Here is a 15353-nt window from a genome sequence, read left to right on the forward strand (position 1 = left end):
TTCCGGGTAGAAATATTTCTGATAATATTCGCTCAATTCTTGACATAATGGAATATACAAAAGACAAAAACAAACCTGGTATTTTATTTTTTATTGACTTTGAGAAAGGTTTTGACAGCTTAGAATGGGACTTTCTTAATAAATGTTTAGAACTATTCAATTTTGGGCCGGATTTTATAAAACGGGTAAATATTTTCTACAAGAATATTCAAAGTTGGGTTATAAATAATGGTCTGTGTTCTCATTACTTCAGTATAGAGCGTGGAGTGAGACAAGGAGACCCTCTCCCTTCTTACCTGTTCGTAACAGCGGTTGAAATTTTGGCTATCTCCATAAGAAATAGAGACAGTATCAAAGGGACGAAAATCAATGGTTGAGAGACTAAACTTTTGCAGTTCGCGGATGATACGACAGCTATTTTATCGAACTTGAACTCTGCTAATGCCCTTTTAAACTTACTTGGAAATTTTCAGAAGGCCTCTGGTTTAAAACTGAATGTTAAAAAGACTGAAGCAATGTGGATTGGTTCTCTTAGGAGCTGTGAAGATCAACCACTTGGAGTTAAATGGCAAACATGTGTTAAATTCTTAGGGATATATATATAACGTATGACGTCAAGCTATTAGTTGAGAAGAATTTTAACAAAGACTGAAGAAAATTAGGAATACGATTAACCTTGGGAAGTTAGAGGGCTGTCCATCCATGGTAAAGTTACTATTATAAAGGCCTTTTTGCTTTAAAAAATGATCTACCCCAGCTCTGTGCTACCTACTCCGCCGGAAATTTGGTGTTTCAATTCTTATGGAATGGAAAAGATAAAGTCACTAGGCGTTCTACTTGCGCGCCCTACGACTCTGGTGGTATCAGAATGATTGATAATGAAAACATGATAAAAGCCCTAAGGTTAAGTTGGTTAAAAAAGATTGTAGATGATGGTTACAATAGACCATATTCGTATTCTCGGTATTGAACTGGATCGAGCTTGCAATGGAGGCTCTTGCGGGGGAATATATTAGAAACTATTTGCATGTGAAAAGATTCCCCCGCATAAGCCTCGTGTGCAAGCTAGTTCTAGTTCAATATCGAGAATACGAATACGGTCTATTGCTTCTGGAAACTTTATCTAAGTGAACTCTTGAGTAGTCACGGAGAGTGATGTCCAATGCACACAAACGGAATCCAATGGAATTGATTGGCAGTCAGTTAGTATACCATTGGTGAAATGCATCTCATTAAGGGGACTTAGACTATTTTCGCTACGGTTCGGTTTGAGTAAAGTGGGATTCCGGTCGTCTATTGGTATCAATCGTACGATGGTACCAATAGAGTAACTTGCAAATCATTAAGGAGCTAGAGACTTAGACTATCTTCGCTACGGTTCGGTTTAAGTACAGTGGGATTCCGTTCATCCATTGGTACCAATGGTAGATTGGTACCAATAGAGTGACTTGGCATTGCATTGGTACACCATTGGTGAATTGCATCTCATTAAGGGGGCTTAGACTATTTTCGCTACGCTTCGGTTTGAGTACAGTGGGATTCCGTTCGTCCATTGGTACCATTGGTACGATTAGTACCAATAGAGTGACTTACCATTCCATTGGTACACCATTGGTGAATTGCATCTCATTTACGAGACTTAAAGGGGAAGTATCACGCAAATTTGTTGTGTCATTTCAAAACCCAAAATGTTTGTCTGTCAGCAGAAACCACGAAATAATTGTCAAGTTTGTTATAAATTATTACCCCAGTGCAATAAAACTGGCGATTAGTGCCTCTGGTCAGAAAAACAGAATAGGCAGTTATGGATTGAAACTTGAAAACTGTTAGGCTAATTTTTTTCAAGTTCTCGTATTTCTGTTTCCAAAATGAGCTAGAACACTGATCACGAGTTGTTCCTTTCAAGAATTGAGTTGATTTCTTTCCTCTCGTCATTTTAGAATTATTTGGCAGCTGCTTAAAGGTCTTATTTTATCATTTTAACAAAAGACTGATAAAAAACCCCATGATACTTCCCCTTTAAACTATTTTCGCTACGCTTCGGTTTGAGTACAGTTGAATTCCGTTCGTCCATTGGTACCAATGGTACGATTGGTACCAATAGAGTGACTTGGCATTCCATTGGTACACCATTGGTGAATTGCAACTCATTAAGGGGACTTAGACTATTAATTTTTCGCTACGCTTCGGTTTGAGTACAGTTGAATTCCATTCGTCGTACCATTGGTACCAATGGTACGATTGGTACCAATAGAGTGAATTGCCATTCCATTGGTACACCATTGGTGAATTGCATTTCATTAACGAGACTAAGACTATTTTTGCTACGCTTCGGGTTGAGTACAGTTGGATTCCGTTCGTCCATTGGTACCAATCGTACCATTGGTACCAATGGTACGATTGGTACCAATAGAGTGACATGGCATTGCATTGGTACACCATTGGTGAATTGCAACTCATTAAGAGGACTTAGACTATTAATTTTTCGCTACGCTACGGTTTGAATACAGTTGAATTCCGTTCGTCCATTGGTACCAATGGTACGATTGGTACCAATAGAGTGACATGGCATTGCATTGGTACACCATTGGTGAATTGCAACTCATTAAGAGGACTTAGACTATTAATTTTTCGCTACGCTACGGTTTGAATACAGTTGAATTCCGTTCGTCCATTGGTACCAATCGTACCATTGGTACCAATGGTACGATTGGTACCAATGGAGTGACATGGCATTCCATTGGTATACCACTGGCGAAATGCTTCTCATTAACACATGTAAGCCGTTTGAAACTTGAACAAATGATCGATTGGTACCATTGGAACCAATGGTACAAATGGAAAAGTAGTCAGTCGATTGGTTAACCATTGGAATCTGCATCTCAAAGCAAACGTCATGACTTGAGTATATGTTGATCTATAAGCAAAATAAGCTAATTCTTTAATGCCATGAGCCGAACGAAGCGCGCTACACGTGAATATACCTCGTGCTTTAATCCATGATTCTGAACAAGCGCGCTACACATGAATATAACTCGTTCGTTAACCCATGAACCGAAACAAGCGCGTACGCATGAATATAACTCGTTCTTTAATCCATGAACCGAAATAAGCGCGTTACACATGAATACCACTCGTTCTTTAATCCATGAACCGAAACAAGCGCGCTACGCATGAATATAACTCGTTTTTTAATCCATAAACCGAAACAACCGCGATACGCATGAATAGAACTCGTTCTTTAATCAATGAACCGAAACAAGCGTGCTACGCATGCATATTACCGGTACTTGTTCTTTAATCCATGAACCGAAACAAGCGCGCTACTCGTGAATATACCTCGTTCTTCAGTCCATGAACCGAAACAAGTGCGTTACACACATTAAAAATATAACTCGTTCTTTAATCCATGAATCGAAACTAGCGCGCTACACATAAATCAAAATCGTTCTTTAATCTCGAAAACTCAGACCTCAGACCCTAGAAAACTCAGACCCCCTGGATGTCTCGAAAACTCAGACCCAAGAAAACTCAGACCCTCTGGGTGTCTCGAAAACGCAGACCGAAAAATAGAACAAGTTTACACTGCGTGATGCTTCAAGCCGATTTGTTTACTGTTCGTAAAATCTGCTGAGAAAAGAAATACAGCTCACAGTGGTAGATATCTGCACTGATCAAGAAAATAATACTCAACATTAGCATCGATTCTTGGTTTCTTTATGAGTATAAGCCAAGTTTATCCAAAATGTGTTGTTTTCGAACGCGAGGTGTGTTGCGTGATGGCTGTGCAAACAGCGTCACGCGACAGACAGGGTCCTTATACTTCGAGGATCTTCGAGAAATTCTCTTGAATTGAATTGTGAGCAGAACAGACCATTGATAGTCAGCAAGGAGAAGTAATTCTTGTTACAAGGAAAATCTTCCTCGTTTTCCGCCAAAAAAAACACGTACATTTTCTATTACTTAATCATTAAATTTTTGGTGACCTGTTTTCGCGCCAAATTTTCGATTTCATGCTTGATTCGATCAACCATGGCGATTAAAGGTCTCTCGTGAATGATTCAGAATTTCACTCACTCCGATGCGAAGATGGCTTTTAAATTGCCTTTTATCACAAAGAAGGCAATTGTACCTAAGGTTACTGATTTACCGCAATTTCGGTATGAAGATCTCGAGGAAACTGGTTTCGTTGGACGTGGTTCGTTCGGAGTCGTTGTCAAAGCTAAACATCTCGTACAAGGTTACGTCTCGGATACAGTGGTTGTAAAGAAGTTATTGGAGGAAAACGAGGACGACCGGAAGGAATTCATCAAAGAGGCTAGAATGCTTTATAACCTTCAGCATGAAAACGTTGTGTCATTCAAAGCATTCTGCCAAAGGCCTTGTGCTATTATGTTGGAATATGTATGTTTTGATTTTTCGCCCTTCAGCGATGACATTGCTAAGAAAGTTCATAGCCTTCGAGAATTTCTGGGTTTTGTTAATACCGTAATTTACCACTAATATTGATTGATAACGTACGTATTGCGAAACCATCACGCAACGCACCTCGAGCTTATTCGGCTAAACAATCGAGAACAATCACATTTTGGATAAACTTGGCTTATACTCATAAAGAAACCAAGAATCGATGCCAATGTTGAGTATTATTTTTGATCAGAGCAGATATCTACCACTGCGAGCTGTATCTCTTTCCTCGGCAGATTTTAAAAACAGTAAACAAGCCGGCTTGCAGCATCATGCAGTGTAAACCTGTTCTATTTTTGGGTCTGCGTTTTCGAGACACCCTGAGGGTCAAAGTTTTCGAGACATCCAGGGGGTCGGAGTTTTCTAGGGTCTGAGTTTTCGAGACACCCAGAGGGTCTGAGTTTTCTAGGGTCTGAGGTCTGAGTTTGTTTTCGAGGTCTGAGTTTTCGAGACACCCTGGGTTCTTTAATCCATGAACCGAAACAAGCACGCTACATATGAATATACCTCGTTCTTTAATTCCAGAGCCGAAACAAAATAAGCGAGGAACACATGAATATAATTCGCCCTTTAATCCATGAACCCAAACAAGCGCGCTACACATGAATAGAACTCGTATATTCATGTGTAGCGTTCTTGTTTCGGTTCATGAATAAAGAACGAGTTATATTCACGTGTAGCGCGCTTGTTTCGGTTCATTGATTAAAGAACGAGTTGTTTTCATGCGTATCGCGCTTGTTTCGGTTTATGGTTAAAAAAACAGTTATATTCATGCGTAACGCGCTTGTTTCGGTTCATGGATTAAAGAACGAGTTATATTCATGCGTAGCGCAATCGGTTTCGGTTCATGGATTAAAGAACGAGGTATATTCATGTGTATCGCGCTTGTTTCGGCTCATGGATTAAAGAACGAGGTATCTTCATGTGTAGCGCGCTTGTTTTGGCTCATGGATTAAAGAACGAGCTACATTGATGTGTAGCATGCTTGTTAGGCTCGTGGATTTAGGAACGAGATCGAGATATATTCATGTGTACTGCGCTTGTTTCATGTTGTTTCGGCTCATGCATTAAAGAACGAGGTATTCCGCTTATAGATTAAGGAAGATTTAAGTCATGACGTTTGTCTTGAGATGTAGATTCCAATGGTGAACCAATCAACTGACTACTTTTTCATTTGTACAAATGGTACCAATCGACCATTCGTCTTCGTACGGCTTACACGTGTTAATGAGATGTAGTTTAGAAATGGTATACCGATCGACTGAGGAGCTTACCATTCGTTCCAATGGTACGAATCGTAAGGCTTCTTTGACAAATCGTAATCTTTTACCAATGGTACGATTGGTGAGTGTGTTTTGACGAATTGTAACCGTTTTTGTATTCGATATGAGTGATTCCAATAGTTAACCAATCGACTGACTACTTTTCCATTTGTACCAATGGTACCAATGGTACCAATGGTACTAATCGACCATTCGTTTTCAAACGGCTTACAAGTGTTAATGAGATGCATTTCACCAATGGAATTCCGATCGACTGAGGAGCTTACCATTAACTCCAATGGTACGAATCGTGAGGCTTCTTTGACAAATCGTAACCTTTTACTAATGGTACGATTGGTGACGGTGTTTTGACGATTCGTATCCGTTTGTGTATATTGGACATGAGAGTCACGGAGGATTGTTTTTACTTAATTGTAACTACGACGTTGATAAATTAAATACCTTACCCGATTTTTATTATGAGCTCTTATTATGGTTGTCAGAATTACGAGATGTTGCTGATTGTGATGGTGAATATAAATATATCGTTTGGAACAATAGAGAAATTAAGATAGACGGTAAGAGCGTGTTCTATAAACACTTTTTTAAAAAGGTTTAAAGTATACCGAAGACTTATTGTACGAAAAGACAAATATTGACTCTTTTAATACTGTTAGAGCAAGAAATGCTTTTAAATTCTAATTTTTTGGCGTGGACAGGATTAAAACAGTTTGTTCCTCTGAATCGACGAAAAAATTCACTTTCAATGTCGTTCTTGATTTGGAAAATTTTAAATGTTGTTACTACTATCGATTCTTAATAAAGCTCAAGTATGAAAGGCCTAAGAAATGGGTCAAGGTAGGGGAGAATTTGATTTGAAAGATAATTATATCACTGAAGCATTTTTGCTGCCCATGAGAGTTTCCAGTGAGCCCTACTTACGACCTTTTCAATATAAAGTATTTAATTCTATTCTTTTTACCAATAACATCCTTTTTAAAATAGGCTACATTTCAAGCTTTAACTGTTCCTTTTGTCAAGATATCACAGAAACTAGAAACCACATATTGTTTAGTTGTCCCTTTTCACACTCTTTTTGGATGGACGTTGTTGCGAACATTCTTAAGAACATTAGTAGTTGCAGTTATCTCTTACTGCGTGACGTTATCATATCTAGTTAATTATGTAATAATTTTAGGGAAAACCTATTTATGGAGTTGTAGGCACAAAGAGATTAAACCGTCTGGTAGCCATTTTAAGAAAATTCTTGAAAATAAATACGAAACTGAAAAATGTATTGCATTTAAATCCAATAGAATTGTTTTGTTTCGCAATAAATGCAAAAACTATGGAGAGTTGCTTTTAAGTGGCTATAATTAATTCATTATTTTTTTAAGTTAATTATGAATTTTATCTGGTAAGTAATTAAACAAGTACACACACGCAAAAAAAAAAAGAAAAAAAACCCTTTGTACAACATTCATAATTTATTGTGTCTAGAGAAACTTATGTAGAAGTATTGTAATACAAAAACTGTACACTTATATTCTGTCAAGCTCTCCCTGGGCTTTTTTCTTTCTTTTCTTTCTGAGTATTTTAATTTACGATTAAGGTTGTATTTTAAGCAAGATTGTATGTTAAATAAAGATTCCATTCAACCAAAAAAAATGTATATAAATGCTATTAAAAAGGAATTGTGGAGCTCCGCTTTTAGGCTTGGCTAAATATATATATTATCTACGGCTCGACTCACTTTAGCTACGTTATGCTAGAAAAAAAGGCACCGAGGCTAAAAACTCACCTTCTCCTTCCCTTTCAATAGCAATTGCTTGAGGATTGGACTCAGCAAGCTCCTTACGAAGCGATTCAGCCCTGACCAGTTTTGGGCCACTCAGAAATTCACCATCACAATGGACTCTGGGTTCCTGAGTTTGGGGATTTTTCAGAGGAGCCTTGAAACCATCAGCTGAATGCTTGATGACGAGAAGAAACCGTCTCACACAGATTCGCATGTCAGTCGACAGTGCATTTAATTTTTCAGAAACAACAACGTCGCCGAGCTTGGCTTTCTCGGGATTGAGACTACTGCAGGTTCCTACTGAAATGACGGCCTTTGGTTGAAGCACAGGTACAGCATTCTTGACAGTAATGCAAGCACCACCAGGACCACTGGATCCCTCATTCGATCGTATTAAGGCCACTTTCACTTTGTTACTGGCCCCTGCGTTCTCGAAGTACACGTAGCCAATATCGTCAAACCAACATCTAAAGGGATTAACCAACTGCATGTAACAAGCCAAGAACTCACAATCTTTAACCGTCAGTAAGAGAAAATCAACTGGTAGAGGAACCTCATCGGGTGTCTTTGTTGTTGTTGTAACATCTTGCATGGGTGGCAGGCATACATTCAGCTGTGGCGGATCACCTTGAGCGCAATTCCCCTTTGTACTGCTAGCAGTGTTACTTGCGGCGTTTGACATATTTGTCTAAGAATTGATTCTAAAGACACAAAGATTACAAGAATACAGATCAATTCGCTTTCAAACGCATGAACTTGCACATATGATGACGAATTTGTGTTTTAAGAGCGTCAAGGTCATTTCAATCATGAAAACTAGTAGTGCTATTTTTTTTTTAAAAAAGCGTGAGGTCGAAGCGTGATCAATGACCATTTTTAACTAAAATCCTAACTATGTTACATTGAATGCTTGACATCATCTTTACAACAAACCATTACATAGCAAAACGTGACTGTTTTGTATTACATGAAATAGTGAGCTGATGTGTATGTAATAGGGATACATGGAAGAGACCAGGGGGAATCAAGTATACACGAACGAATTGTAGTAGTAATTATAAACAATCGGATTGTGTCTACTTCATATACTAAGAGGACGTATACCACGTTTGCGACGAGGACAGAGGATTTACGAGATGTCTTCTTCGAACGAAAACGGCGCTAATGTGATTACCAAGTTCGTCGGCTGTTGTAACTCGGAACAAACCACATTAGGACCGAGGTGGAAAAGATGACTGACACCTTTTGAACTGTTCGCCGGCGACAGAGGCTTGATAATTAACGAAAACACGAACGCCAACAAAAAAAGGCGACGAACGTTGGTGCTTCATTTAGCGGGACCAGATGTTCAGGAGATCTTCTCAACAGTCGCAGTAGAAACAAGCCAGGCGACCGTTGACGCAGCCTCCGTAACAGCCCTGGATGGATACCTCGTACCGAGAGTTTACTTCGCCTTTGCACGCGAATCATGTCGCCAGCTACAACAAAAAGAAGGTGAGACCGTTGTACAATTTGTGACTTGATCAACAAAAGAAGCCAGAGATTGCAATTTTGGATTGGATGTTGATAACCAGATAAGGGATGCCGTTTTGTTTAAGTAAACGTCTAAGACAGTGCAAACAGAGTTTTGGGAAAACCGATAAAATCCAAAAGTAAACAAAGTAAGCCGAGTGAATCCAAAGGAAGTGTTTGCTATAGATGTGGTAAATTCGCTTGGGAACCAAAGTGCCCTGCTCGAGGTCAGACTTGCAAAAAGTGTAAAGGAAAGGGTCACTTGGTAAGCATGTGTAAAAAAAAAAGAAGAAGAAGAAGAAGAAGAAAACAACGGTTATTCAAGTGCAAGAAGAACAAACCAGTGAACACCAAGTCGTTTTTAGGCTTCCAAGTGGGTTAGAATCAAACGTGCTTACTGTGTTTGTGGGTGAAGTGTACGTAAACCTGGAAATGTTGGTCGGCTCTGGAGCTTCAAACTACATAATTGATGAAGAAACATGGGAGAATTTAAAGGCCAAGAAATTAAAATGCAAATCAGATGCTATTCCAGTTGATGGAAAGCTGTACACGTATGCATCTGACAAGCCCCTACCGTGGGTAAAAGGTCGGTTTACCTGTGAAGTAACGGTGGACCAAGGGAGATCTGGAGCAGAATTCAATTCTTAGTGATTAACAGAAAATGAAGTGCCACTCCTTGGCAAAGACACTACCATGAACTTGGGTGTATTAAAGACAGTTGTCAACATTGCCAAAGTTGCTGAAACCACACAAACTCTCCAAGAGCAGTTCTTAGAAGTATTCAGCGATGTAGGAAAACTGAAAACCAGACAAGTTACACTGCATATTTATCTTGAGGTGAAACCAGTAGCTTAACTCCTCAGGTGTGTTCCTTTTAACTTACAAGACAAGGTGGAAGGGAACGTTCAAGAATTATTGGACCATGACGTCACGGATGATGTTAATAGGCCCACACCATGGGTGATTCCCGTTGAAATTGTTGCCAAAGCAAATGGAGAAATACGTCTTTGCATCGATATGAGGCGCGCCAATAAAGCCGTTGTACGTGGTCGACACCACATACCTACAATTGATGAGTATAAACAACATGTATGGCTCAAACTAGTTGGATCTTAAGAGGGGACATCACTAGCTGGAGCTTACACCATAATTGCGTCAAATTACGTTTGTGATACATAAAAGCTTACACAGATACAAGCGACTACCATTTGGTGTGAGTTCGGAAAGTGATCAGTATCAGCATGAAATATCAACAGCATTTGGCCGGAAACGAGGTTCTTGACAACATTTCTGATGACATGTGCATGGCTCAGTGTCAGTGCAGGCAACGCATGAACAGCGTCTTCGCAAAACTATGGAACGCCTCCAAGAGCATGGACTCTCAATGTCGAGAAATGTCTATTTAATGCGGACAGATTAGAAATCATGGGATCCCCCTGTCAGAGAAAGGAACGGGCCTAACAGAGGAAAGGGTCAAAGCGCTGCAAGAAGCAAGAGAACCAGCAACTGTGAGCGATGTTCGTAGCTTTTTGGGTCTGGCTAACTATCGCAACAGATTCATTCCACACTTTGCGACTCTAGCAAAACCGCTGATGAGGCTCACCAAGTAAGATGTACCCTTCTGCATTGGACCTGAGAAAGACGTTGTCTTTGAATCGCTAAAGCAAAGTAAAGCGTGGCTGAAGTAGGAACATTAGCCTATTTTGATGAGGCGGCTCCAATTACAAAAGTAATTGAAAGATTGAAGTCCCATTGGACTTTGCGTCGTGCAAGTACAGAATCCGAATGGAGACTGGCTAACAATTTTTTTATGCAAGCTGCACCTTGACAGAATGCGAACGCATGTATTCCAAGACAAAGAAGGAGGCCACTTGCCCTTTTTTGGGCATGTGAGGGATATCATGCTTACACCTATGGCATTACGTTTGATGAGATGACTAACCATAAACAGTTGGAGGAGATTATGGTCCCCGTCTTAAGCCGTGTGCCCGCATCGAACGCTGGTTGGTTCGCCTGAAGCCGTAAGATTTCCGGATCGCGTACACCCCAGGGAACACAACATTTCAGACCCGTTGTCTCTCGCCTGCTTAGACACAAGAATGAAATGTACAACCATTGGCGTGAGGCAGAAGAGTATGTGCGGTTCATAGCCATCAGTGCCACACCGAAAGCTCTTCCTACAAGGCAGTTAGAAGAGGCATCAGCGATGGACGCGGAACCTCAAGAAAATTAAGGCAGGGGTCTCTCGTTATTTACTCAAAAAAGCAAGGGGGTGGTCAATCTTCTGAAGTTTTAGCCGTTAGGTCGTAAGACTTTGGCAACATAATATGCTTACAAATGTCAACATATTGACGTACACAACTTATGCAAATTAGGTCACGTGACTTCTTACGGATACAAAATTCAAGAAAACGTTTCAGCAAAAATGGCACCACTTTTTATTGCCTCCTGGGGGCTGCCTGTAGTTTTAAAACTTTACCACTGTTGGGCACTTCATTTCTGTGCCCGGGCCTTTTAAAAAATTTCCTCAATTTCGAAAATAAACGGCTAATTTTACTTTGGAGGGACTGGGAACTTCATTTCTGTGCCCGGGCCTTTTAAAAAATTTCCTCAATTTCGAAAATAAACGGCTAATTTTACTTTGGAGGGACTGGGAACTAGTAAAAAATGCCGTTTATTTTCAAAATGAAAGAAATATTAAAAAAGGCCGAGCACAGAAACGAAGTGCCTAACAGTGACAAAGTTTTTAAACTACCGGCAGCCTTCAGGAGGCAATAAAAAGTGGTGCCATTTTTGCTCAAATGTTTTCATAAATGTCTCGGCCGCAACAGGTCACGCGACCTAATTTGCATAAGTTGTGTACGTCAATATGTTGACATTTGTAAGCATATTATGTTGCCAAAGTCTTACGACATTACGGCTAAATGTTCAGAAGATTGACCACCCCCTTGCTTTTTTGACTAAGTAATTAGAGACCCATGCCTTAATTTTCTTGAGACTGAGAAATTCGAGGGAGGCAATCAGAACCTGTCGATTTGAGAAATGTAAGGCTTATGCACCTGAGGCGGGTGAACTATGTGTAATCGGGCAGTTAATCCTGAGGTCTGCTATGGACAAGGCAGCAGAGAAGTTCGGCAAGTCGTGCTATTGATGTCAGCTGATAGCACGTCCAGATCCCCCGAGCCATTGAGATCCACAACACTTCCACAAAGTTCCTTGGAAAGATTTGGCAGTGGACGTATTAGTACCACTTCTACATTGACACTCGACTTTTGTTGCGATTGACTATTACAGTCATTACTATGAGTAGGCGATACTGAATCGATAACCTCGACTAAAGCAATTGACAGCTTAGAAGAAATTTTCAGCTGCCATATACTTCAGACATTGGTCCACATTTCCACTCCCAAGAGTTCCACGGCTATTTTATCGATAACGGAATCTCGCATCTCAAGGTGACACCAAGGTGTCCCCTGAACAAATGGAGAAGTTAGAGAGAGAACGCTTCTTTGATTAAAAGAAATCGTTTGCTCAAGCAGAAGGGCCAGATTGGAGAAAGGAAATCCGGAAATATGTTGCCCAGTACAGAGAAATCGATCATGCCACAACTGCTAAAAGCCCAGCAAAAATGTTGTTCAGTCGCGAAGTGAGAGGGAAACTACTGGAAGTGTATTCTAATCATCACCAAGACCTGGAAGTACGTGTCAGAGATGCATAGCTTAAAGCGTTCTTACCAGTTATTATGTATATGAGCCCAGAAATGCACAACCGTCCGAGATTCAAGTTGGTGACCAAGTACTCATGAGACAGGATAAAACCAATAAGTTATCCACAGAGTTTCATCCAACACCGCGTCTGAGCAAGGGCAGTCAGCAACTACAATGAGTGTGCAGGTGACAGTCATAATTCAGTGACAAACCACAGTATGTTGACGAAATCAGGACGCGGACAGCATCAGAGACAGAGTAGGCCAGTTGCCAGTGAAATATAATGACTTTATTTTAAAATAGTGACTGATAGCAACGAATCTGCATGAACGATTACGTCATGGACTCTGTTGATTACACGTTGTTAAAGGACACATGCGGTTATGATCTATTGTTTAAGTACATCGACAATGCTGGTATTTTTATAGTAATTCTTATTTTCGGTTACTTTAAGTTTTGTAATTCCTACAATTGTTTGTTGCATATTTTGTGTCTTTAAGAAAGGAAGGCTGTGCTATGCATTGCATGAAGTAGTGAGCGAGATGTTTATATGTAGTAACATGGAAGCGGCCAGGGGGAATAAAGGAAATATGATCGAACTGAACTAATGTGCCAAAGAGTGTCTCTTATTTATGTACTAAGAGAACCCACACAACAGTGATTTTTTAGTTGGTTGTAAATGATTTCTGTACATACCTCAGCAAGCTCTTGAAACTGTATCAGGTCAAAGTTTGTTCATTACACTGTAACTGCACATCTCCATGGTGCAATCGTGCTGTGCTAAATGGGAAAAACAAACACTGTTCAGAAAGGAGGACAACGTAGTGAATGTGTAGCTATCCTAGCTAACGTTTGTCTGACTTTGTAGTGCCTGTCACGCTTTTCAATAACACTCGTTGCAATTTGCTAGTGGTAATTTTTCTGATAATGTTTGGGCAAGCCAGGGGTGAGACCATGTTTTTCACTCTTAGAGAATGTCAGTTAGCTCTTCAAATCAGGTTTTCCTTCATTTGGAATAAAACGAAACATACAACAAAAAAGAAAACGCATTTTAATGGCATCTATAGCGTACTAGTAACTAAACAACGCAAAGTCCTAACATTGAACGTTCTGAGACAAGTATATGTGATTTACTTGTCATTCCACTCTAACCTCTTATCAGACGAAAGAGACCCAGCCACCCCTCCCCCTAACCAAAGTTGGAATACCCAGAAGACATTTTCGTTTAGAGTTCCCCAATGTTTTCACAACTTTGCTGTGAGGGAAAGGGTTGTAGGGCATCAAGAAGTCTCACTCTTTTTGTCTAGGGTTGTTGTTTCATGGCATAACTCCTACAAGTCTCCTATAGCTCATTAATCAAGCATCTGAACTAATTATCAGAATGTCATATTTTAATTTCAACTCCTGTTGAGACAACAGGGATTTCTTTTCTCCAAGTATGCCTGTGCCAGTTACTTATGAAATAAATTTTTCTCTAAATGATCTTGTTTTTCAATTTTATCACTCTTATAGTAAAATTAAAGACATTGCTTAAGACAGTATATCTACATATACATAACATTAAGCACTACCCTGCATTAATATACATTACGTACTTACTTTCAATGATGTTTAGTCCAACACAGTCCAGAATCTGCTGAGGGCTGAAATAACTGAGGTGTTTCCCAGACCTTCGTTATAAAAATGAAAAATTGAAAGATTTAAAAGCGAACGATAAACCTGAGCACGATTTGAATTATTGAGGCAGCATTAAGTTTGATAAGAAACTGAACAACGAAGTGATGTAGGGCTTCAAATCTAATTTTTCGTTAACTCCACCAATGGTCATTTATCGTAAGTACCAATTAGTATTTTGCCCACCAAGAGTGAGAACAACCGTGACCTCTCTCCCTCCCTCTTATCATTTCTATATGGGAATTCCTTTGAAATATTGGACAGATCGTCAGAGTTTAAAAACATCTTGTTTACTTTCATGAGAATCACAGGTTGAAAAGTGTAAGGCACGCTCACAGCGTACCAATAGTCATTTTTTCTAAGCACCAGTTTGATCAAAGCTCGAATTTGTGAACGGAATCTTCGTCACAATAATTGACAAAGCGATTTAATTGGTTTATTAGTGTTATTCATTTTCCAAATATAATACATAAGAGATTGAATGTTCACGCGCTTTTGGCAAAAGCCCGGGGGTAAAGATATGGGAGGTACACGGTTCGATCCTCGTGTCTTTCTGCTTTTATACTGAACTACTAACTGACATCTCAGTTTCATACCAGCATAGTTGTAATTCTTTTTCAGTTCTTTCCAGCACAATGCAGGCTGACGGCCTGAGTAAAACTTTTCATATCTGTAAAATAAGGGAAAAGAAAACAAAAATATGTCAGGTTCTTCTTTTAACGAAGCCTAATGTGATCTCCTTATGGTGACTCACATGTCACACCCCTTTTGCTTTACTCAATGTCACGCAAGGAAAGGAAATTGGTCACGCCAATTACGCAAGCAAATTAACATGACAGTGTAGTCTAAGCTGGACCAAGAGTAAATGAGGTACTTATTAAAGTTACAAGAAAAAGAATGTTATTACATGAAACCATTTCCACTTAAGAGAAG

The 15353-nt window shown here is 39.7% G+C and overlaps 2 protein-coding genes and 1 pseudogene across 4 annotated transcripts in view; 1 reads left to right on the plus strand and 2 right to left on the minus strand.

Moving 5' to 3' along the window:
* Nucleotides 1-10302, plus strand: part of LOC146453316 (uncharacterized) — an 80456-nt gene extending 70154 nt beyond the window's left edge. The window contains exon 2 of the mRNA XM_085096767.1: nucleotides 9455-10302. Coding sequence (XP_084952893.1) covers nucleotides 9455-9687 — 233 coding nt within the window. The 3' untranslated portion in view covers nucleotides 9688-10302. The remainder of the gene's footprint in view (nucleotides 1-9454) is intronic.
* Nucleotides 1-15353, minus strand: part of LOC146453315 (uncharacterized) — a 93569-nt pseudogene that overhangs the window by 77670 nt on the left and 546 nt on the right. The window contains exons 2-3 of the transcript XR_014859529.1: nucleotides 15017-15090; nucleotides 14346-14416 (exon numbers count right to left, since the gene is read on the minus strand). The product of XR_014859529.1 is annotated as an uncharacterized LOC146453315 (transcript). The remainder of the gene's footprint in view (nucleotides 1-14345; nucleotides 14417-15016; nucleotides 15091-15353) is intronic.
* The window catches only part of LOC146453317 (uncharacterized), a 102311-nt gene that overhangs the window by 34883 nt on the left and 52075 nt on the right, over nucleotides 1-15353 (minus strand). The gene's annotated exons all lie outside the window — the stretch shown is intronic.

This window comes from Pavona decussata, unplaced genomic scaffold, assembly GCF_977016875.1.
Source record: "Pavona decussata unplaced genomic scaffold, jaPavDecu1.1 SCAFFOLD_338, whole genome shotgun sequence".
Classification (NCBI taxonomy): Eukaryota; Metazoa; Cnidaria; class Anthozoa; order Scleractinia; family Agariciidae; genus Pavona; species Pavona decussata.